Here is a 26,306-nt window from a genome sequence, read left to right as displayed (position 1 = left end):
GCCCACTTAGCCCATTTGTGCAAGGCAAGGGATAATACTAAAATTTTAGTCCCACATTGCTAGTTTAGTGGGAGTTGGACCTCCTTATAAGGGAGGTTCTTTCCCCACTTGTACGAGCATGAGAACAAGAGGGATATCCACGCGCGCTCCTCCTTCGCCGCTCGCCTCGTCACGACGCGCCGCGGGTTGCAGGAATGAGCCGAGCCGATATCTAAATTTTTGCCACGCACGACGGGTATACGAAAGGTCACGTGGGAGTTGAAACGTCTTCTGTAGTGGACACTGAATTCGAACGGCGTGCCTCTTCGGCCGCCGCCTGTTCGCTTTGTCTCCCTTCATTGCTTCACCTCCTGCCACAGCCTCTTCGCGTCCTTCTCCTGTGCCTATATAAGAGAGGTCGCTCCTCTCTAAAGAGACACACCAGAAGATCCCCTTCCTCTCGCCACAAAGTTCTTGAGCACTGCGCTGCTGCTACGATCTTCCCCATCCCGGCTTGCGGCGTGCACCACAGGTCGGGACAGTAGGCCTCCGAAACCGCACCTTTTGAGTCTTGTACGGGAGAAGGGTGATAAGGTTTTTGGGGAGCGCTCAGCGCGACTACTGGCTGCTTCATCACGGACGATCCGGTCGCCGACGACTACTTCCCCGACGACGACTTCTTCCCCGACGTCCACGACCTCCTCGACGACATGGCAGGCGAGGACACCGACCCCAAGTCCAGCGCTTCTACTGCTGCTGTCCCGTACGTGTTCTTGTATTTCCTGTTAAAGGTTCTGCCGCAGTTCCTTATTCTAGTCCTTGTCCTACACATGTTAGGTTCTACTTCATATATGCTACTTGCTATACTGTCTGCTTTAGATATGATAGGCTACGGTTCATATATGCAGAAGTTATTTACCTTCTCTCTGTCAGAACGCATGACTTGTTTTATCTCTTCTATATTAGTCATGCTTTATCTAGTATTTCTATTAATAAAATCATTTGGTAAATTGCTCATATTTCCAACACGTTGTTGGTTGTTCGTCAAGCTGCAACTCCTCCCTAGGGGGAATGTATCTGGTGCACCCGCACTTGTGATGCTACCGGTGCACCGGATGCCATAGAATATTTTTAAAAAAATTGAAAAAAAAATCTAGCATGTTAACACAACATCAATGCATGATGTCACAAAATTTTGTATAAAATTTTGAAATATTTTTTGAGATACAAAAATGACAAATTTGACGTCAGTGTGATAATGGGCCAAATCTAAACCCAAGTTATGCTATGTACTATTTAGTGTTGAATTTGTCATTTCCATTTTTCGAGTTATGTTTCGAATTTTGACTTAAATTTTTGTGACAACCTACATTGATGTTGTGTGAGTGTGCTAAAAAAATTTCAGAACTTTTTTGACATTGTAAAAGGACAATATGAGTTTGGTGCACCGGTAGCACCACAAGCTCCGGTGCACCAGATATTTTCCCCCTCCCTAGGTCCTCAGCTAGGACGTGTGCATTATCCTACTGCTCCTCCCAATTCTCCTGGTCCCATCGAGTGCAACACGCTTCGCTCGGCAAAACGTTTCATTGAAACATTGCCCGTTGGACTGCTTCCTGCATAATCTATATCTACTAATAAAGTAAGGTGCTTTCCGTAAAAAAAAATTCATCCGTTCACCGCTAAAAATATTTTTTTTCTATCAAAGGTGGTACTAAATTTGTATGCGTTTGTCTGCTAGAAAAAGAATTTTCGCACTTATTTTTTTGCCCACGCAGCTGTAAGAGGAATTCCAATTTGTAAGAACAAGTTGTAAACTCTTTTCACACTCATTTGGAGATCAAGACTATTTGGATCATTCATTTCATTGTGGATTTTCCGCGCGTTATTGATATGATTTCCATTGGTTTATCCCTTGAGATGATTGGTTATTTTCTTATGATGCGTGAGTAGTTCCCCTTGGTGTGGGAGATGTAGGTGAGTGGTAAGAATTTGTGCCTAGTCTATATGTTGTTATTTGTGTTTGTAGTCTGATAATCTATCTAGTAAGTTGTTATACTATGGTGAACTCCATACATGTTGTCCAATTTAAGGGCCCATGCAACATGATCTCAAGACCTACACAAGTAACACATATTGTTTAGGAAATCTACGACATGTGTAGTCTTATGATCTCTCATACTTTTTCTTTGCTTTTCTTTATGTTTCTTTGTCTATTTCTATCGTTGTTCTTTTCATACACATGTGCAATTTTCTTTGGTACACAATATACATTTTTATCTTCATACACAATGTAATATTTTTTTGATACACGTCGAACATTAGTTCAGATAGTATTTTTTTTCTTTTGATACATGTTTTTGAACACTTTTTTGAATACATGGTCATCATTATTTCAAATACACAACTCTAAATTTTTGGTATACACCTTTAACATTTTTCAAATATATTATCAAGATTTTTTGAAATATATCTTTTGTTGCTGATTTTTTTAACAGACTATACATTTTTGTACACATATAAAATAAATTGATATACATTTTAACATTATTCAATACATGATTACCATTTTTTCTCAAACAAATATTTTGAATCACATTTTACATTTTTCTTATACATCAGCATCATTTTTTATGTACACGTTTAACATTTTTGTAATGCATAATTAACATTTTTTTAAAATTATTTCTTTTGATGTGTACTTGTTTCCCCACGCCTTGTACATTTTTTATACATTAATTTTTTTATATACGTGTTAACATTTTTCCATTACATGATTACTTTCAAACATATATATTGATGTCAACTTTTCTCATACACATTCTACATTTTTATGCATTAGAAGCATTTTTAATACATGTTTAACATTTTTAAATGCGTTATTAACATTAATTATTATTTCTATATATTTGGAAATATAAATAAAAGTAAAAAAAGTGAAAACAGAACACAAAAACCAAAAATGCGAAAAAATAAGATCTTAATGCCCCCCCGCGCTTGACCGGACCATTAGCGCATGCGCTTGAGGCGAGCGCTCCAACCTGAAGCGAGGTATAGGCGCCGCAAAGGTTGTATCTTGTTTATTGCGAGTGTTTCTTCTGTCTCGCGCGACACATTTTCACACCCGCTACAGAACTAGACCGTCCCGTTTTTCCGTTCGTTGTTTCCGATCAACATGATCGCTCATGGTGGTTTTTTCCATGTTTTTCCCTTTTCGTTTTCCTTTTTTCGGTTTTCTCTATTTCTTCAACTGTTTTCTTCAATCCTATGTTTTTCCCACCAGTTTTCTTAGTTTTTTCACGGATTTCACTGCCTCCTTTTATTTTATTTCTTTGTTCTTTGTCTTTGTTTCTTTCTCAGTTTTGATGGGTTTTTGCTTTTCTTTCATTTCTGGTTTTCTTTCTTCGTTTTTATTTAGTTTCTTTCTTGGTTTTCATCATTTTATATATTTTTCTTTGCTTGTTCCTCGGTCTATGAATATATGGTCAACATTTTTCTGTACACGTTTTAAATAAAATAGTAACATTTTTTCAATACAAGTTTAACATTTTTATAATACATGGTCAATATTTTTATTCACATTTTTAACATTTTAAAATGGTTTATTAAACAGATTACGTACAAGACTAATAATTTTTAATGCATGGTCAACATGTTTTTATATGCATTTTTTTTCAAATGCATGATGAACATTTTTTCAAATGAAAGATCAACTATTTTTAATACATGGTCAACATTTTTCCTATATACATTTAACATTTGTGGCTTGATTACAATGCTTCAAATTCAAGTTTAACATTTTTTAATTCAATACAAGATTATTTTTTTGATTACATGGTCATTATTTTGTATACACATTTAACATTTTTCAAATGTTTACTTAACATTTTTGAAATACATGTTATATATATTTTGAACGCATGTTTAACATTTTTTTATAAACATTAAACATTTTTCAAATGCTTGACTAAAAATTTTTATATACTTTTTCAACATTTTTTCAAATGCTTGATAGACATTTTTTAATTATGTATTCAATTTTTTTCACACACATTCTAAATTTTGTGTAGACATGGGAACCATTTTCTTTCTGTATACACATTCAATATCGTTCAAATGCTTGGTGAATATAGTTTTATCAAATACTTTTATGGAAAGTGTTTTTCAAATGCTTGGTGTATACACATTTCGTCGTGGATGCGGTGCCCGCCACCGGATCGGCCGGTCGACGTGGCGCCGTCCTCCGCCGCGCACGCCGTCAACCAAGGACTCTGCTACTGCAACGACATTTCAACTCCAGAGACCCTATCGTCTACAACTAGCCAGCCAAGCTACCCTCCCCTGTTTCGCCTTCTCCTCTCGCCACCGCGCGCGCGCCTGCTCGCATCGCATGCCACCCCCCGCTCTCTGCGCCTCCTCCGCCGCGCGACTGCGACTGCTCCTGCACCAGCCGTCCACGGCGACGACCACCCCGTCTGCGCTCTTCCTCCGCGCAGCCGCTGCTTCTGCCGCCCTCGCGCCCGCGAGGCAGAGATTATTGTTCTCGACGACGGGCATGGCGGCGGCCGCGGGAGCCAAGGCGTCGACGCAGCCGGCGGCGGGCGGGGGCGTGTCGGAGCTCATCATGCCGCATCTCCTCAACATGTAACTACTAACTGCTCAAATCAACCTCTGCTCTGCTTGTGTTGTCCATGCATCCCAGCCTAACTTTATTCATACGCTTCGATTCGATGTCATCACTGTTTGCAGCGCAAACGCAAAAGTTGAGCTTGCACTGCCAGATTGCTACTGTAATTGATAATTGCTCAGGGCATCTCCAGCCGCGCCCCAGGAAGAACTTCCCAGGCGATTTTTTCGCGCCGGCGTAAAAAAAACGGTCCAGTCGCATCCCCAGGAGCCCAATTTTCGCCGGCCTGGGCCGAAAACAGCGCCGGCGTACCCAGGCCGAACCCGGCGCGCTGGGGGCGCCGGGGCGAGCTGTTTTGGCGCGAAAAAGCCGCGGGTCAGCCGCGTCAGCGACACGGCGCCTCGTCTTCCCCCAACGGCCTCGGTTCCCGCGGGGAATCAATGCCAAGGCTGCCGCCGGTCAGCCTTGCCATTGATTCCTCACGGGCGGCGCGTCACGGGACGGCGTACCGACGCCTCCCCTCCCTCGCACGCGTACACACGGGTGCGGCGCGGCTATATAGCCGGTGGCCTGCACTCGCCTGTGCCCACATCAGCCCCGTCCCTCGCCGCCGCCCAGCCCCTCCCTCTATCTCTCTACCTCTCCCGAGCCCGTCGCCATGGCGGAACGCTTCCCCGGAGACGAGGCGGCGGCCAACGGCTTCGGCCGCCCTCCTGTTCCAGGGGAACATCCCGGCGCCGCCGGACATGCGCGCCGGGCTGACGGGGTGGAGACTCAGCGCCGGGGGAGTGCTCATTCCCCCGTTGCCCGACGCCGTGGCGAAGCCGAAGTACTTCGCCGAGGAAGTCGAGGTCATGCGCGCCTCCCTCACCGACGCCCAACTCTCCCTCCCCCAGCACGCCGCCGACAATCACGCGGCTTGGGCGGCGTATTTCGAGCGCCGCCAGCAGCAGCGCTTGGCGTCCATCAACGGCGCGCCGGTGGTCGGCGGCCGGCAGAACAGCGAGGGGCGCCACCTGTGGTGGGGCGTCCCCGACCGCACACTCGAGGGCGTGTTGACATACCTCGAGGGCGGCAACGACCCGCCGTTGGCGTACCTGGCGAGGGCGGCCGCCCCAGCGCAGCACCGACGCGCCGGGCCATGGGCGCCAAGGAGGTTCGGGTCCTCCTCCTCTTCTTCCTCCTCCCGATCTTCATCGCACTCCTCCGGCACTCCGGCCTTGCTCGGCGTCAAGGCCGAGCCCGCGGCGGAGACGCCGCTCGGGCGACGCACTCGCAGCGCCGGCATCGTCATCAACGAGGACGACCGGCGCGCCTACTCGTCGGCTCCTCCTCCGCGCTTCATCAAGCCAAAGACGGAGCCAGGGCTCGCGCCGGTGAAGAAGGAGCCGGCCGCGCCGGTGACGACGGAGCTCGACGACGACGACGCGGCCCTGGAATGGGCGCGCAGGGACTCCATAACGATGGAGAAGGAGCGCCTGGAGAAGGCGAAGGAGCGCCAGTGCGCCGCCCTGCTTCGCTTCGCGGAGCGTCGACGCGGCCGCGACGAAGGCGGAGTCGTCGTCATCTACGACAGCGACGACGACGACGACGATGCGCCGCCACCAGTCCGCCATGGCGACGCCGGGCAGGGGTCCAGCAGGGGCGCCCGCGTCAAGGAGGAGAAGGCCGCCGACGACGATGGCGGCGACGGCGGCGACTTAAGCCAGTTTTTCCTTTAGATTAGTTTATGTATATGTGCTATGTAATGAAAATCCACAAACTTCGCTGAAATGTGCCGAAATTTATCGTGCTTGGCCGAAATTTATCGTGTTTGGCCAAAATTTATCGTGTTTAAGCCGAACTTCGCCGAACTTCTTTTATTTTAAAACGTGCCCGAGGACGGCCTTGGGGCCGGCGGCTGGGGACCAACTTGCCCCCAGGCCCAATTTTTACGGCGGTTCACCCCCAGGCGGCGATTTTAGGCGCCCCCTGGAGGGCCAACGGCTGGAGATGCCCTCATTGTTCAGTTAAGTTGAGCAAGCAATTGACCATCAAGTAATTGCTAATTGCTGTATCTCTCCAATGAACTTGGCAGTATATATATATATACCTACACAATTGTCCAGGTCCAGCTCGACCATTTTTCAAATCCTTCTGTAGTTATGTAAAAAAAAAAAAATCAATAGTCTTTCACCGCATCGCTCATGGCAAATCGCTGCAGATACGGATCGTGCGCCACGGCACGGGACTTCGAGATGTACGCGCCCAATGCCACATTCGAGGACCCGCTCATGCGCGCCCACGGGTATGTATGTAATTGGGTTTGTTGTTGCATGAACTTCTCCTTCATATGATCCATCATCCATGTTTCTTTCTGAATCGAGTTCCGTTCGATCTGATCGCAGCGTCAAGCAGATCAAATCAGCCTTCTACACCATGCCTACGGTACATATGCACCTTCATATGCTTTATTTATTCATGGATATTTATTCTTTCCTTTTGATATACATTCGTTGTTATCGCATAAACTAATCCAAAGACTCGTGCATTGTCAGGTATTCGGTGAGTCCAAGATCGTAGAGTACACGATAAAGGAAAACACGACCGGACCGGGGAAATCCCAGGTAATTAAAAGCTCATTTGGACATCATCATCTTCATCGTAGCCGCGCATATACTTTGTGTAGTAACGATGAACATACTTTACAAACGTGATCGGAATATCAATGCGATGAGTGGTGCATGAATGCAGATACTGATCGACAACAAGCAACACTACAAGGTCTTTGGCAAGGATGTCGACCTGGAGTCCCTCATCACGCCCGACGTCGAGGATGGCAAGGTCGTCAGGCACCAGGACTGGTAAGCCACAACAAGTTCGATGTTATCTGTCACCAAACCTAATCATCGAGATGCTACCATCTAGCTAGTTAGTGTGTTAATTGTTATAATGCATATGCAGGTGGGACAAGAAGCCTCTCAAGAACAGGGAGACGGTGAGCTTCCCGCTGTTGGGACGGCTGGCGCAGACGAGCCGCCGGGGAGCCATGCTGCTCACTCATGTTCTCATGGGCTTCGGCAAGGACCCCACCCCGTGATTTAGTCGCTATGATTTGGTTTCATTCTACTCCGAATACTCCTATCTAGGTGGTTGGAGGTTTTGGGATACATTTCCATAGACAAAAAACCAAAAGTAAAATTAGAGATATTGTGTACTCCAAAATTATTGTAACTAGATGATTCACCGCGCGTTGCTGCGGGAATGTATGGTCAAAAAATAAATAGTGATGATTATGTAAAATGATAATTTTCATGGTCAGATTACTCTTTCGGTTACATTGGATAATGTTATGAGTTCAAGGGAAAGCGCAATTTACTTTTTATTGTCCGGTACATTTCTATGTGTAGGTGCTAACAACAGGAATTCTGCACCAACCAAAGTTTGGAAGTACATTATCAAAGACATGGTCGTTACGTACTTTCCAAATGTATCAATGCACCAAGTCTCAAGACAGCAATTTCCATGGCAAATAGTTTATTTATCTATTCTTTAACCATCTTATCCCTCCAATAATTTGGTTGCCTTTTCTCCATTAGCATTGCAAGGCAAATGAAAAATCCAAGAAAAATACGACCATATTCCTTGACATGAGCACTTGAGCCGGCAGAAGATTTCCAAGGCAAATTGAAATGGACTAGAAACTTGAGAGGTGCCCATCAGCTGTTTGCAATCTTTCAGTGCGGGAAAAAGTGCAGGTATTCACTCCACTTGTTTGACCAAGAGAGCCCTCAACTTTTAATATGCCCGCCAAAAGACTAAGGCACGCCATGGAATCAGGAGACCTGCTGATTAGTACCAGTAGATGTCAATAAGGATGCTCGTAGTTACACAAAATACTCCCAATATGCAATCCCAATACAAAATATAGCAATAGATGTATTACTATTCCCAACAAAAAGATAGATCACACGACGTCATGCATGGGAGGAAGAAAGACAAATGCATCAAGTAGCAGAACAGGGCAAGAACACAACCCACTTTTTATTTTTTGCATTTATTCTCAGCATAGAAGAATTATACAATTAGAACAAAAAATGCTGCCATGAGACAGTACATAAAAGATTCCTTGCCACCGGACCACAAATGAAAGGCAACAATATTGCAAGTGAGAGTAATAAACATGGTCACAAAGCTGATGGCACCTAGATTGGTAATGGCCTATTCGCAAAGGAGAACACCCTCAATGTCGTGGTTCTCTAAAGTATTTCATGAAGATTTGCACGCTACTTACAATAAGAAGGGAACATTACTTGGAGATGCCAAATCATTTTAGAGCAAACGAAAGATGAAGATTTGAGCACCCACTTCACAACTCCTTTGGCAAATTTTGGGTCATTCCCATAATCAAATTGAGAAGAAAAAACACAATAATCCAATGAGTCTACACCACCAACAAAAATGAAATTGTGTACATTTTGATACAAATGTACATATGAATATATCATCAAAGTTCAACAAATTGATATACTCAACCCTTTATAACAGGTGATGCACAAATATTGAACCATACATAACCGACGATTATTTGCTAAATTTAGGTGGCAATGGTTACCATGAAGGTCATGATAATGGGAATGAACAAAGCATTGTAAATGGAAAATCAAAATATGATGTGGAATCCCATACCTTCAAAAGAACTCTACAACGCTGCAAAAGTAAAACATTGTTGGAACTATGAAGTTTCCTTAGAGGAAAACAAAACTTATATTACCATCATAGTGCAGACATGAAGTATTTTCAAGCATAAAACAACCATTGGTTGAGAATGATATACCGACGCATGGTGTTTAATGACAGAACATTAATGCACTTTTAGTATGCAATCCATATCTTCATCTGCATCCTGTACAGTGTCAAAACAGGAGTGGTGTTACATTAACTTCACTGATTTATATCATTGATATCTCAAATTAAAGTTGTCATGTGGCCAAAGCCCCCAGCCAACTTCATGAAAAAGAGAACGGATCTGTGACAACACTAAAATAATCATACTGGTATGCATCAGTAATCCTATATGATAAACACATGTGCTTTTGAAATCAATATAATGCAAGAGGGAACGTTGGATTAAACTTTGCATGACCTGGCAAGCATGACACAATTTTGGAGCAATGGTGCAGACACCAACCTGATGTTGAAGACTATGGGAGTGATGCCGCTCCACTGTCTGAAGGGGAATTTTTGCGGGAGCACGTGAAGTCGCTGAGAGGCGGCGTCGTTGTCGCTTTCTGGGCAGCAAGGAGGTGGTGGAGGTCATCCTTCAGGAGGCAGAGTCGTCGACTCCGGGCGCCTAAAGTCTGCAGCGTAGTGGTCCTGCACAGTATCTCCCTCTTGCCTAACTTCGCCGAACCCCACCCCTCACCATCTCCCACAGATCAGATCGAGCCGCAGGTGAGGCGGTAGCCAGATGGATGACACGATGGAGGTTGCTCTATCGAGGTCCTCGCGCGCCAGGAGGAGAGGAAGAGGTGGCACCTTGGCGTGCCTCTGCTCGCCCGCGTGGAGACGCATGGACTGGAGAAACACCGGAGTGCTCGACTGCTGGGCATCGATGGTGCCGTTGGTGGTGATTGACGACATCGCCCGTTCTGCTACCAGGAAGAGTAAGAGATAAGAAGAGATCGATGGATGGGCTTCTCTTATCAGTTATTACGCCGCCTCATCGATTAGGGAAGCCCAAAGGGGTTCGCTTCGGTTCCCAGCATGATTTAACCCTAAAAACAAAAACCAACACGACTTATTGAAAACATATGCTGATGTGGCGAGCTGGCAAGTGAAGATAAATAAGAGTAATTGCTGAGGCTGGTCATAGTGGGGAGTAACTTACACTAGTGTCATGCATATGATACTAGCCTAAGTTACTACCTTCATAATGCAAAGTAACATAATAGTAGTATCTTAGATGGCTTCATTTATTAGCTTGTAGACTCATCTTATCTTGGAAAGCGCTATGTTACAGTAACATATTATGTTACCACCTCTCATTAATTACTTGTCACATAAGCAAAAATATCTTGAAGCGCGCTATGTTACTAGCTAAGTTACTCCCACTATGACTAGCCTGATGTGGCATGGCTGCTGAGTTGGATAGCTTGCATGCTTAGAGAAATAAGGTAGTGGGGATGAACTATTTAGGTATTATAGATTATAGATGCCATTTATCATGATGTAATATTTTTATGTCAATTACTAACGCCCATTACCTCTAACCATGGGGACCAATCAAGTCCACACATGCCCGATGTGTGAGAAATGAAAAATAGCCTTGTTTGAATTTTATCATGATGCATTGAGAAAACAAATCAAAAGAAGAGAAAAAAACATTGTGTTAGTCCTCTCGTTATAGCTTACATCAATCATGAAGCTGTGAAATTCGAACGTTGCTATTGCGAATTAAGGGTAACCAAAGACTAGCTTATAGGCACCACAGACGAAAGGCGAGGGTGAAGAGGAAGGTCATGGGAAGCGGAGGAGCAAACAAGCACGTCATTGGAGCTCGAAAACTTGGTGAAGTGAGACGATCGTGACCATTTTAGTGTGTAGCTCGGTGAATAGACACGTACCGCGCACCCCCGCGTCGCGTCCTCTCTTATCTGGGTCGACCCATTTTAGTCATTGGTAGAACTGTTTAAGGACACTTCCCTTCCGGTTTTGACAAGGTTCTATAACCTTCATAGATCGGGTAATTTTTTACTCTGTGTTTTTATAATTTTTTTTCTTGTTTCATTTGTGGTTTTCCTTTTTTCCACATGGGAACAATTTCAATTTTTTTGAATATTTATTGAAATTTGAAATATTGTTTTAAATATGGGAACCATTTTAAAACGAATATTATTTGAAATCCAGGAACATTTTTCCAATTCACAAACATTTATTGAAATCTAGGACCATTTTCAAATTTATGAACATTTTTAAAAAGGAGAAATAAAATTATCAATTTTTTGAATAATTTTTAAAACCCTTAGAACATTTTTTAGATTCATCGAAATGCGGGATCATTTTTCAAATTCTTGAACATTTGTAAAACCCCGATTTTTTCAAATTGATGTACATTTTTGTTAAACCCGGGTATGTTTTTAAAATTTATGTACAATTTTGAAATTTTCTGAACTTTCTAAAATATGTGGATTGTTTAAAATATATAAAAAATCGATTTTGTGAACATTTTTGCAATTCAAAAGATTTTTTAAAATTCATAAAAAAAGGTTTTTTTAAATTCAAACATCCAAACATCCAAACATTTGGGATCGATTGTTTTGTAAAATCCCAAACGATTTTTAATGATGTACGAAAACAAAAAGAGAGAAGAAAAACGGAAAAATGAAAAGAAAAAAGGGGCGCCCGCTCTGTACATGGGCCGCCCAAAGTGCGCTCGGGAGGCGGAGGGAGTCGCAGACCACTTCGGCGTTTCCTCCGCTAAATTCGAACCCTAGACACGGCATGGCCGCGGCGGCCGGCGGCGCGGCGGCGTAGGCATCCGGCGTCCTGCGTTCGTTCCTTGCCCCTCTGGCCTCTGCGCTCCGTCCCGGCGGCAGCGTCCAAGGCCGCAGCGGGCGGGCGGCGCCGCCTTTCTCCGTTCTCCGGCGCTCCGTAGGTCCGCTTTGCTCCCTGCCCGCTAGATTCTTAGAGTGAATGTTGGAACTGAACACGTGTTGCTCCTGAATAATTTGAGTGCAAGTCCACATCTAGGCTAAGAAAAGAGGGCCGGTTATGGGGTAAATTGACTCTATCCTCAACTAGAATTGCATTTGACCATTTGGCCACGCTGACGGCATCTCGATTATATACCCTAAATTGTTTGTCCAATCGACATTTTGCAAGACAAGTTTTTTTCTTCTTCATATTTTAATCACCTCTTCCTCAAATGATGGCACATGTATTCAACAAAAGAAGCCCATTTCCATCTTGCAGCCTGGCACATGTTTACTCTTCAAGATCACAAATTAGGTCTTCTAACACATGTCAAATGATAATCATACCAACTCATAGAAACATAGTACTGTCCGCACTTCTCCCTAAATTCCCATCTCTTGGTTGTTTGTTATTTGTTGCTTTGCTAGGAACAAGCTACTACTCAGTGCACAATTTGATTTTTTGCGTCTATTGTATTTTTAGTGACACATGTGGTAGACTGCATGCTAATTTAGGCTCCCTGTCTTCCGGAAATGCTAGGACAGTTTAATATGGATTCTGAAGCAACGAGTACCTGTAAAAAGGCCAGGGCGGAAGCTACATCAGTTATGGGCACAGACAGACTTAGCAGTCTACCTCCAGAGATAAAGGGCGACATCCTCTCACGTTTGAATGTCGAAGAAGCAGTTAGGACTAGTACCTTATCAAGTACTTGGAGGGATGTATGGACTGACATGCCAGTGATATCTCTGTGCGATGGAAATCTTGCAAGAACCAAGTTCGTTACGTTAGTCGATATGGTGCTATTACTCCACAAGGGAACAATAGAGGAGTTTGATATTTCAGGTAACAAAAATTACCATGATGAGTTCGGTAGGTGGATGATCATGCTGTCAAGGAAATCACCAAAATCAGTTATAATCAAGTTGAACTCTGGGCCAAGGTATAAGATTCCCTCTTGCCTCTTTTCTATCGGTGATCTGGAGTATCTGCACCTAGAAAACTGCATCATCAGCTTGCCCCGGGCATTCCAAGGTTTCAAGAGCCTAACTGACCTCACCCTGAAAATCTTCTCCTCCACAGACAAGGATATCCAAAATTTGATCTCGTTCTGCCCCGCACTGACTGATTTGATATTAAATTCTTTTGAGGGCATCAACCGTCTAAACATTAAGGCTCCTAAACTGGATTATCTTAATGTTGAAGGGGATTTTGAGGACATTAAGTTGGACGCACCTAATCTGGAGGTGGCCTTTCTCTCTCTTGATAAAGCGTATCAATCTGTTCCAATTGCGCATGACAAGGAAAGCTATGTCAAGCAGTCATTGGGAAGCCTAAGTGTCATCGAAACACTTACTATTAGTGGTTTTTTCCTGAAGGTGAGCTATTATTATCTCCAGCATTACTATGGCATTCTTCTGCCTCTAACTAATCTGTGTTGCCATCTATTTTTATTATTATTTTATTGTTGCAGTATCTATCAAAAGGATGCATACATACGAAGCTCCCTGCTGTGTTTACTCACCTGGAGAGTATTTTTCTTATGATATGCTTGTGGGACCAGCGGCAAGTCTTGACTGCATGTTCACTGTTTCAGAATGCCCCTAACTTAAAGAAGCTTGAGATGTGTGTAAGTATGCCTCCAGTAAACTCTCCCCGCTTGCTCGATCACCTGATCCATGTTCTTTCGTTGTGTTTATGGCTAATGAGCTGTGAAAAAAAATGCAGAGTTTTCCTTGGAGCATCCTTGGTCAGGATGAGGATCAGGTGGGCATTCAAGGACTTGACCTGCAATTGCAAATGGACCATCTCGTAACGGCCAGTGTGAACTATTTCGGGGGTCTTGACTTCGAAGTTGATTTCGTGGCAAAGCTACTAAGCTGGGCACCAGCTTTAGAAGAACTGAAGATAGACTGGAAGGGTGAAAAGGACTGTAGCATGGTTCTGGCCAAGCTATTAGCTCTGCCGAGGGCGTCTACCAGGGCCAAGGTCATTGTCACGTTTTGATAAGCATGCTCCCGCAACCGTTTGCCGATGTAATTTGCTGCTGGGTAGAACTATCTTGGCTTTGTTTATGTGAATGTACCATCTAGGACTAGCATGTAGTGCATTTTGTTGAGGAAATTCGGTGGGAATACTTGATATGGTGTCAGCAATTGTTGTCCATATGAAACGCCTCATTCCATTCTGCAGCCCGGGCACACAAGCTGCCACTGCTGTTCCTCCATGCACCGGGGACTCACACGCCGCAGCCCTTCCTCAACGGCGTCAGTTCAGGTCTTCATGTTTTGTGCATGTGTTCTGTGTATGGTAAATTCATGGTTTTAGCAAATATGTGAACCAAAGGCATCAAATTGTATGGTCATATCATAGTTTTTGCATGTACATATGAAGCCTGAAGTAATGAGACCAAAGCAGCCATGCCTGGGAAATCAAAACTTTTACCAGATTTGTTTACATCTCCTTTTTTATTTTTTGTTGATAAGTGAATTATTTCTATATCGCCGTCGCTTTAAATATTCAGCTATTGTTTATGTCAAAATTATTCACTGAGGTGAGTCGGATCCAGTTTTTACCTCAAAACAATTCACATAATTAGGAGGACTGGAATCAGCTACAACTATTCAGTTATTATCTCATAGTTTTCGTTTCTCAAATAACCATATATGTTTTGACCAATACCCATATTTATATCCAGCTTTGCTTTTAGGGAGACTGGATAAATATGTCCATTATCGGCAAGAAATTAAGAATGCGTTGCTATGTTAACACACTACGGGTTGATTTAATTAAAAAAATTGGGCCATGGAGAATTTAGTCAAAGTCGAATCTTCATTTTGGTGTGATTATCTCCTTTAGGATTGTCTCTGTTTGGACCATGAGGCATAGATGAGAAGAACCATACTGGTTCCCACCGACAGCGCCTCCTTGCATTCCCGGCCACCCCTAGGGTTGAAGATGACTTGTGCATGGAAGAGTTTTTGAGTGTGAGAAACAAATGTGGAAGAATTGTGGTTGAAGAGGAAGAGGCGCACTGAGGACTTCAATCAGGTGCCTACTAGATTGGGATCGCGCCATGGCGCGAGGGTGCCGGTCCCAACGTTTTGGTTAAGCATGTCGTGCCAAGTTAGTAGGAGTGTATATTTAGCGTATGAATTCAAACATGATAAAAAAATAAAGTGAAAAAGAAATATTCATTTGTGATAGAAGGCATGAGATTATAAGGCAACATAAAATTCAGAATGTTTGTAAGACCACAAAAGACGCGCATCAAGCACAACATAAAAGAATAGACCAAAAGCAACATTTAATAGATCAGGATTACAACAAGTCATTTATATAGAAAGTTATGCATTCCGCAGATCAAAAGCCGTTAATAACAATTAAAGCATGTCATTTATATCGAAAGAGACCAGTAGCGCATAGAGCAGCGAGATAGTACAAAATACTGAAAGTGAAATATCTTCTATATCTAAATAGCTAGCCCCCACTAAGATATTTCTCTCAACATGCAAGCATGCCACCTCATCATTCAACATGCATAAGAAAAGGCCCACCTCAACATGCAACTATGCATATTAAAAATCCACTACAACATGCATGCATGTAAATTTCCATTTTATTATGCTATTTACATTTAATTCTTATATACTTTCAAAAACTATTGTTTCAAGAATTCATGTTCCGTATAATCAAAATCTCATTGAAATATTGCAAACATTCCCGCAACAACGTGCGGGGCATCATCTAGTTTATACAGAAGGCTAGCGACACTTAGATAGCAGTCCACACAAGTTTTAAGGATTATAAAAGTCCACACTAACTAATACATCTACCAGAGTCTTCAATTTTCCTTCGCCAAGAATGGTTGAAGTTCCCCCATTGCTCCAAGAGAAGTTGTGTAACGCTGGCCCAGGAAGAGAAGAAAAAAAAATGATAATTCTTCGAGAAGATATCTCAACTTATTAAAGATTCATTAAATGATTCATATGACATCTAAATCTAACATACATTTTTTAAAACAATAGATATCTGCAATGACCAAAAAAGGAACTATCAGGAAGGTGAGTTTAGTGAACTGACATCAAGAAATTCATGCATATTTCCTTTAAACAAGTTTGGGGAGTGTGTATACAGTAGCACTACACAACTATGAATTATAAAAAACAGAAATGACCACCATCATGAGCAATTCTTGGCAAAGGGAAGATCCGTGTCTCAGGACTTAGTGAAATATAATTCATTTTTCAGCCTAAAGATATACACATAAAAAAATGATTGGATCCGTCTATCAAAGGTCACAAAAATTAGCAATCGAGCTCAATATGTTATTTAGAAAAAAAATTGGTAGACCATGTACACAACATTCATGAAGCCCTCCAGTTTCATAGGAAACCCAGGGGAGAAGAAAAGAAACTAAAACACACATGTGTTTTATTTCATTTACAATCCATCAAAAGATGAATGTAGAGAACTCATGATCTATGATTATTAACAACAATTCAAGTTCTGATATATAGAGCTGGCAATTAACATTAAGCACAATGGAATAATCCTCTACTGGTTACTCTCAATCTAAAATCAACAGTTAAATTACTATTTATCACCATCAAGCCAACATATGCGGTTCATATATAAACTAAATCAAGCTAGCATACACACTTCATCTCCAAATAGGATTCATCTCCTGCGGTCTGGTTACCCAAATCCAACCAAAGATCCTCACAGAAGAGGAGGGGGAGGGGGTAGAGGAGGAAGACGAGCTTACTTGCGAGTAGAAGCTAGAGCGCAGGGGCAGGGAGTATATGGACCAATAACAATAAGTGGCCAGTAAGATGCGCACCTAGTCATTCATCTGGTTCAAGGAACGCTCGAGCTCCCTCTGCAAAATCAAGTGGAATCACAAGCATTGTCGGATCAAAAAGGCAACACAGTGATGAAAGCACTATGTATGGCTATCTCACCCTGAGCTCCTTGGCCAACTTGCTCTCTTTCTCCTTGGCCGCCCTAGGGAGCCTCCCCCTCGGCGGAACGGTCTTGACGCGGTCACCATGGACCTGGCTCGGCGCCCTGGCATCCCTCTTCCTAGGCACGCCCCTGGGCCGGTCAGGGCCCGCCACCCCTGTGATCTGGCGGTCACTGTCCTCGGCCGCTGCTGATGAGGAGGGGCACTGTGATAATTGGTATTGTTTCTAAAAACAAAGCATCGCCAACACCTCACCTTGTTCTCGACCAGATTATAAAATAGACTAAAATAAGTAGCTTCTTGGTAAGTCTACATGTCATGTACAGTCATGATAACCTTAATTCATTAAAAGGCATTAAACCAAGATAGTGGATTTCCTGAACTATTTTTGTAGTTGATCTGCAAATTGAGTCAAAAGGTATTTATCTCATAAGAGAATAGTTCCACGCAACTAATACAACTGGCATTTCACAAACTTCGACATTAAGACGAATGTGTATATCCATATACGATCCATGGTGTTGGATCACACGTTTCAGAAACCATGGGTTAGATAAAGGACTCAAATAAATTACGCTATTTATTTTTGTGTACAATAAAGGACTCAAGCGCCACATCATTCCATATGCAGCTGGTAGTAATCTTCTATATCTAAATAGCTAGCCCCCACTAAGATATTTCTCTCAACATGCAAGCATACCACCTCATCATTCAACATGCATAAGAAAAGGCCCACCTCAACATGCAACTATGCATATTAAAAATCCACTACAACATGCATGCATGTAAATTTCCATTTTATTATGCTATTTACATTTAATTCTTATATACTTTCAAAAACTATTGTTTCAAGAATTCATGTTCCGTATAATCAAAATCTCATTGAAATATTGCAAACATTCCCGCAACAACGTGCGGGGCATCATCTAGTTTATACAGAAGGCTAGCGACACTTAGATAGCAGTCCACACAAGTTTTAAGGATTATAAAAGTCCACACTAACTAATACATCTACCAGAGTCTTCAATTTTCCTTCGCCAAGAATGGTTGAAGTTCCCCCAGTGCTCCAAGAGAAGTTGTGTAACGCTGGCCCAGGAAGAGAAGAAAAAAAAATGATAATTCTTCGAGAAGATATCTCAACTTATTAAAGATTCATTAAATGATTCATATGACATCTAAATCTAACATACATTTTTTAAAACAATAGATATCTGCAATGACCAAAAAAGGAACTATCAGGAAGGTGAGTTTAGTGAACTGACATCAAGAAATTCATGCATATTTCCTTTAAACAAGTTTGGGGAGTGTGTATACAGTAGCACTACACAACTATGAATTATAAAAAACAGAAATGACCACCATCATGAGCAATTCTTGGCAAAGGGAAGATCCGTGTCTCAGGACTTAGTGAAATATAATTCATTTTTCAGCCTAAAGATATACACATAAAAAAAATGATTGGATCCGTCTATCAAAGGTCACAAAAATTAGCAATCGAGCTCAATATGTTATTTAGAAAAAAAAATTGGTAGACCATGTACACAACATTCATGAAGCCCTCCAGTTTCATAGGAAACCCAGGGGAGAAGAAAAGAAACTAAAACACACATGTGTTTTATTTCATTTACAATCCATCAAAAGATGAATGTAGAGAACTCATGATCTATGATTATTAACAACAATTCAAGTTCTGATATATAGAGCTGGCAATTAACATTAAGCACAATGGAATAATCCTCTACTGGTTACTCTCAATCTAAAATCAACAGTTAAATTACTATTTATCACCATCAAGCCAACATATGCGGTTCATATATAAACTAAATCAAGCTAGCATACACACTTCATCTCCAAATAGGATTCATCTCCTGCGGTCTGGTTACCCAAATCCAACCAAAGATCCTCACAGAAGAGGAGGGGGAGGGGGTAGAGGAGGAAGACGAGCTTACTTGCGAGTAGAAGCTAGAGCGCAGGGGCAGGGAGTATATGGACCAATAACAATAAGTGGCCAGTAAGATGCGCACCTAGTCATTCATCTGGTTCAAGGAACGCTCCAGCTCCCTCTGCAAAATCAAGTGGAATCACAAGCATTGTCGGATCAAAAAGGCAACACAGTGATGAAAGCACTATGTATGGCTATCTCACCCTGAGCTCCTTGGCCAACTTGCTCTCTTTCTCCTTGGCCGCCCTAGGGAGCCTCCCCCTCGGCGGAACGGTCTTGACGCGGTCACCATGGACCTGGCTCGGCGCCCTGGCATCCCTCTTCCTAGGCACGCCCCTGGGCCGGTCAGGGCCCGCCACCCCTGTGATCTGGCGGTCACTGTCCTCGGCCGCTGCTGATGAGGAGGGGCACTGTGATAATTGGTATTGTTTCTAAAAACAAAGCATCGCCAACACCTCACCTTGTTCTCGACCAGATTATAAAATAGACTAAAATAAGTAGCTTCTTGGTAAGTCTACATGTCATGTACAGTCATGATAACCTTAATTCATTAAAAGGCATTAAACCAAGATAGTGGATTTCCTGAACTATTTTTGTAGTTGATCTGCAAATTGAGTCAAAAGGTATTTATCTCATAAGAGAATAGTTCCACGCAACTAATACAACTGGCATTTCACAAACTTCGACATTAAGACGAATGTGTATATCCATATACGATCCATGGTGTTGGATCACACGTTTCAGAAACCATGGGTTAGATAAAGGACTCAAATAAATTACGCTATTTATTTTTGTGTACAATAAAGGACTCAAGCGCCACATCATTCCATATGCAGCTGGTAGTAATCTTCTATATCTAAATAGCTAGCCCCCACTAAGATATTTCTCTCAACATGCAAGCATACCACCTCATCATTCAACATGCATAAGAAAAGGCCCACCTCAACATGCAACTATGCATATTAAAAATCCACTACAACATGCATGCATGTAAATTTCCATTTTATTATGCTATTTACATTTAATTCTTATATACTTTCAAAAACTATTGTTTCAAGAATTCATGTTCCGTATAATCAAAATCTCATTGAAATATTGCAAACATTCCCGCAACAACGTGCGGGGCATCATCTAGTTTATACAGAAGGCTAGCGACACTTAGATAGCAGTCCACACAAGTTTTAAGGATTATAAAAGTCCACACTAACTAATACATCTACCAGAGTCTTCAATTTTCCTTCGCCAAGAATGGTTGAAGTTCCCCCATTGCTCCAAGAGAAAATACCATTTCGAGATACGGAGCTTAATGGACTTGTTGTCGATGGGCATCATCCTGTCTTCCGACTCGACGACCTTTATGAGTTAGTGCCAGGCTGCGATGAACTGCAGCAGCACGCATGACTTGTCATTTGCCAGTAGCTTCATACCCATCTAATTTCACCATAGATGTCCCCAAACCCGAGAGCGCCCAGAAGCTGCATGGAACCATTCATTTCCAGAACGTGTGACAAAGATTTACAATATACTCAGCAAACAAGTTCAAGCTTAACTAAGGTTGTGCCTTCAGATTAGCATTTTCAATATATTGTGAATAAATTAGAACAGGACATTATAATGGATACAACAGACTCATGCAAAAAGAGGGAGAAGGGGGAACCTATAAGCTGAAATATATATATAATGAAATGCTAAAAATCAAAGAATTGATAAAAAAATGATCAGATGCTTTGGCCTGGACGGGTTTCTGAAACAATACAGTAAATACTCTATCTAGGAAAATTGGTACTACAGAATCAAGGAAAATTGGTACTACAGAATCAAGGAAAATTGGTACTACCGAATTTATAAACTCATTTCAATGAAAATAAAAAAACTGCTACAGGCATCAAATTATCATCGCATTGGCATCTCACAAAGACATGGCATGTCAGCTTTTAGTCTACAAGGAAATCAAGATTGAGACCTGTAGCCTGTAGGTCACCAGTAGTCACTTCGACAAATCTCTTCATGGAAGCCATCGTCCTTCTCTTTGGTGTGGCGGAGGTTGTGCCTCTCCTGCTGAGAACCAAGTGGCAGAAGCTTAAGTTGGGAACAATAGTGTCAAGAGCACAGCAGCGGTAAGAGAAACAGGGAAGGAGAAGGTGCAGGAGAGAGCCGAGTCGACATCGCCAGGACGTACCTCGAGGATGACGATGCTAGACAACGTCCTCCCTGATGACGAAACGTTGCAGAGGGGAGCTGCCTGCTCGCCAGCGCACTCCATGGTGAACCAAAGCTCAGCACTGTGTCAGAGGCGAGTACATTATCATTCACGAATACACCATACAACGCGCAAAAAATGGAACTACCTATATATTGCTAATTAACAAAGTAACAGGACGTAGCAAAACGAAATCAAATGTGTAACGATCATAAGCCTTCAGAAATTGTAAGTAAATGTTGTTAGAACCGTCGGGATCGGTTAGGCTACATATTCCGGTAGTTCTTACCTTCTGCTTATGGCTCGAGGAGCCACCGGTGCCGACCATGGTGACGATGGCCGGTGATGGCAGAGAGTAGTGGGCGAAGTGGTGGCGGCGCTTCCCGTCAGCACTGCACTTACCCTAGATCGGTAGGGGATTCGGTGGGGTGTACGGCGTTGCGACGAACCTCGTTCTCTGAGCCACTGACCCCCACCTCTTTATATAGTGCAGGTGACAGGGGCCCGTCACCCATAGTGGGTTGAGCGCCCCCGATCAGGGCGCGGATCTAAGGGCCCGGTGGGCCATTGGGCCCACACGGTGGAGATTATCCTAACATTCTCCCCCTTGATCTCAACTTTTACTTTTGACCTTATACTTTTACTTTACTCATTTCATAACATATCAATACATAGAACATGTTTCATCATCACAGCTCAATTGCCGATAGAATCAGACATCCACAACGTACCTCTCTGTATTGAAACAAATTCTTTAACCTTGGGCCCTTTTATTATCCAAAAATCTTAGACTATACCATAAAACCCATGTCGACTGTGTGTTCTCCGAACACACTGGGCGATAAGCCTTTAATAAGCAGATCTGCAAACACTTGTCTATTGCTTTTATGCTTCAAGCATTTCTACATAATTCCGGACTTTCTCCTTTACAACGCATAACTCTGTGTCAATGTGTTTGACATCAACACTTGACTCGTTGTCATAGGAGCGAAAAACTTAAAATGATTATCGTTGTTGTCAACCATTATCAACTCCGGGTATAGGTCTCCTTAACCATTTTGCCTGTCCCTCAGCCTCATATCAAGCTATAACATATCTTTGCATCACATTGATGATAATTGTTTCATTCATTGGAGCTTTTCCACACCAAAACTCCAAGTGCAAAAGTTAGCGACAATTGTGGATTTCGCTATACATTTCACAAGTCCTGTCTTTGTACTCACAATCTTTTGAGAGCACTTATTTCTTTCAGCATGAGGCCGATATCTTTGACTCCATTCCAGTGATCTATATATGGACTGGAAATTGCCAAAATAAACCGGATACGTGGACCGTGTCAGGGTAATATATTGAGCTTCCAACAGCTGAAGCATATGGCGCCATATCCGTTTCAATCTTTTAAAATCAACTTTTGGAACACCATAGTTTCCACTTCCATTACCCTTGACTATAAGAACATGCGTAGGTTTTCTCACATGCACACTTTAGAGACATTTCTTAGCATGTCCATTCGACATCCCTAATACCCCCTTTTATTCTTTTCTTCGTGAATCTCGATACTTATAACGAGAGACACTCTACCGAGAACACTCTTTTGAACTTTAAGGACAAGAACTTCTTTTCTCCTCCTGCAGTAGGTTGACATCACCACTAGCAAGTAGGATGTCATCCACATGCAGCGGAGAAGGAGGATACGGTGACGCGGCGCGGGCAGGGCAGGAAGTCGGGAACTAGAGAGGGCCAAGCCAATGGGAGTGGCGGTGGAGGAGGAGAAAGAGTGGGGAAGGGAGTGTCTCCGCGTTAGCTTTTATACGGGCACTGGTTTAGGGCTTTTTAGGCGGGCTTAGGTGGGCTTGCGGGCCGTACTAGTCTGTGCATGACGGTTTTTGAAACTGTCACCCGAAATCCGTCACGTATTAACATGTTTCTTGTAGTGATGCACATGATTAGGAAATGAATTTCCCATTCTATAACTTTGCACGAATACAATTGTCCTCTCATTTTCTTTAACCCAAAACAACATTTGATTGCTTTAGTCCATAAAAGACTTCTTCAGGCAGTATCCCCTGTGTTTTACTTTCATCTGATGTAACTCAGATCATAATATCTTTCATCTGATGTAACTCAGATCATGATGTGCTACCAACACTCATTGTAATCTATTCAGTGCAAAACACGCAAAAACCTTCTGATTTAAGTCGTGTTTTACACCTTTACATATTTCCTTTGGAGTCACATTGTCCTTGTAGACTCTTTAGAGCCTACTGTTTTGGCTCCATTGGAAATTACTCATCAGTCCCAAACATCGTCGGGATTCACCAATTTCATTCATCTCACATAGTCTCTTATCATTTAGATAAGAAGACACTTCTCAAAGCTCGAATGAGCCTTTAAATGAGGTGGGATCAACCTCCATTTGAATTTCACTAACATAAACTTTATAGTAATCAGAAGTATCTGATTTTCTCATTCCTTGAGACCATCAGTGTCTCAGGTATTGGCACTTCTTTCATATGGGGATGTTGTTGCTCTGTCAATGCAAGAGGCAAACTAATTCTATAGTCTTTCATTTCCAAGAGGCAATAGGTTTTACAGGGACCTGTATCACAAGATCCATGTTTACTCATTCATCCTGTATAGAGCTAACAACATGTGTTGTATAGGTCATACAACATGCTCCCCCAGATTACTCCATCTTCACAAAAAATGGAGTATCTTTAAACTTTTAATTTGGGTTTATTCTGTTAAAACTTTCTTCTTTATGGCACTTTAAGCACCATCTTAGTATTCCTTACTCTGCTTTCGGAACTGTAAAAGATCCAAAAAATACAACTATTTCTTTCCCCCCTCGAAATGTGGCAAGAACTTTTCTGTCACAATTTCAAAAAACCATTCATAACTCTTGTGAATTGAGGAAACTTTGATTATCTACTTCATTTATCCGATTACTTCATACGTAATGAAGTTATCTGTTAACTGGTATGGGAGTACCTTTTCCTCATTCCATTTCAGAAACTCAACAGAGTTCTTTATCATTAGTACTTTTGCAAGTCACACTTGCATATCATTCTTATCTTTAGTTCCATCTGTAACTTTTATTCTCTTCGGATTTATTGAGTGCTTAATGACCGTTACACATAAGATGTATGGTTGATACTAGGAAAGCATAATAGCTACTCCATACTTTTCTCCCAGAGTGGGACACATTAAAAGCACATGAGTCATCATGTCTTTCTCCTATCATACATGATAACTCTGAGAAAATTGCTGCCGCCATACGGGTTACACAGGGATTTTCCCAGACTTTTCCTGCCATGCGGGTTTTATCATAATCATCTTTTCCCGCCATGCGGGTAATTCCCTGTAAGGAACATAAAAGCCAGAATTGGCTCATTTGACTCCATATTCAATCATCAAATTTATAAATAAATCTGAATGCTCTTTGACACACATGCTTGATCTGACGTTGGTCGAATTAAACATGCATGTTGCTTGTTTTATCTCAAATCATAGAGAGTACATTAAAGACATTCGTCAACCAAGACTCTCAATGATCTATCTCTTTTCTTTTGAAACCATTCTTTAGAGAGAACATACTATCTCACGTTATGACCTTTCTTGGTCATCTTTCGGTTCACAAGTACCCAACCATTCACTTTCATGAATGAAAGCATGGAGAACTTTTAGTCTGAGAAAACTTAGTCAATAATCAACAATAATGAGCATAAAAATAACCCTACATTGGTCTGGTTAAAAAAACATGCACATTAAACTTTTGCAAAACTTCCTTTTTATACTCTAAATCATCGTTGTGGTAGAATTAGAATAAAACTCATTCTTCTACATTAATACCATATCACCGTTGGGCGGAAATGGAATGCATATAACTCATAAACAATGTGATGATAGTATTTCTATTAAACAACTTTGCTCAGAAATAATCATCATCATCAACTTTATTGTAGCGGAAACAAGAAATATACATTTCTATAGTTCAAGAGCATTTCTTTATCTTTAAATATTCTCTGAAAATTGATCACTTTGATACAAAATTTATCAGAGATTTAAGCTTTGAACACAAGACTCATAGAATTATAGTATAGTTATCATCAACATTGGTCAGAAAATAACAATACCATATTTTAACTTTAAAAACAAATATATTTCTTTTGTCATAGTGGAAGCTATCTGAATCTGATTTCACCCACAGGGGAAAAACATTGCTAAGAATATTTCTTCCAATTAAATTCTCCCGTTGGTTCCAATTCAATTGGAGGATAAAACTTTCACTTTGCAGCGGAAATTTTATAATATCCTATTCAGAAACAATTTTGTACTCTTTTACTCTCTAATCAATTCTATCAGATTGGTTCGAAAAAGCATTAGAGAAGCAACAATTTAATCTTTTACTTTAGTTCCATTCACTTTTAAAAGAACACTTTTATTTTTATTTGCAGCGAAAACATGAATAGAAAATTCATGAACTTTTTCTTTTTACAGAAACTTTTCTTTCACTAAATAAAAATTCATGAACTTTTTTTCTTTATAAAATTCATGAACATTTCTTTTTCTGAAAATTTTCTATTTTCGATTTCAGAAACTTTTTCTGTTTACTTTTCTATCTACTTTTCAGAGACTTTTCTGTTTTCCAAAAAATAAAAAAAATGCAGCAACACAGTCTAGCGCGCGCGGCCCGCAGCGAAGAAAAAACGGTCCACGGCCTTCCCTACACGCACCGCTGCGCGAGATGCCTCGACCCGGTCTGGGCCGCCCGCGGCTGTGGCCTCGGCCCAGCGCCAGCGCGCGCGGAGGCTGCTGCCCGCCTGCACTTTCGGCCCGAAAAGCCCATTGGCAGCTAGGGTTTTGCTCCAGGCCGTTGAACGCGATCGGACGACCCAGGATCATTTTCGCTGGATCA

General features: G+C 42.0%; 2 protein-coding genes across 2 annotated transcripts; both read left to right on the top strand.

Annotated features, from left to right (window-relative positions):
* The first annotated feature begins 4,286 nt into the window (after window positions 1-4,286).
* Window positions 4,287-7,923, top strand: LOC123059577 (uncharacterized). The gene is made up of 6 exons (XM_044482116.1): window positions 4,287-4,623; window positions 6,810-6,893; window positions 6,994-7,033; window positions 7,144-7,212; window positions 7,340-7,449; window positions 7,550-7,923. Exons 1-6 carry the CDS (start codon window positions 4,370-4,372, stop codon window positions 7,683-7,685), a joined length of 693 nt encoding a protein of 230 aa, XP_044338051.1. The 5' UTR covers window positions 4,287-4,369; the 3' UTR covers window positions 7,686-7,923.
* A 4,101-nt stretch (window positions 7,924-12,024) lies between these two features.
* Window positions 12,025-14,620, top strand: LOC123063603 (putative F-box/FBD/LRR-repeat protein At5g44950). The gene is made up of 4 exons (XM_044487451.1): window positions 12,025-12,242; window positions 12,826-13,659; window positions 13,755-13,910; window positions 14,009-14,620. The coding sequence occupies exons 2-4, from the start codon at window positions 12,832-12,834 to the stop codon at window positions 14,285-14,287; spliced, it is 1,263 nt and encodes a 420-aa protein (XP_044343386.1). The 5' UTR covers window positions 12,025-12,242; window positions 12,826-12,831; the 3' UTR covers window positions 14,288-14,620.
* Window positions 14,621-26,306: the final 11,686 nt, after the last annotated feature.

This window comes from Triticum aestivum, chromosome 3A (genome assembly GCF_018294505.1).
Source record: "Triticum aestivum cultivar Chinese Spring chromosome 3A, IWGSC CS RefSeq v2.1, whole genome shotgun sequence".
Classification (NCBI taxonomy): domain Eukaryota; kingdom Viridiplantae; phylum Streptophyta; class Magnoliopsida; order Poales; family Poaceae; genus Triticum; species Triticum aestivum.
Note: the sequence above shows the minus strand (reverse complement) of the source record. Positions and strands in the feature narration are given on the sequence as shown.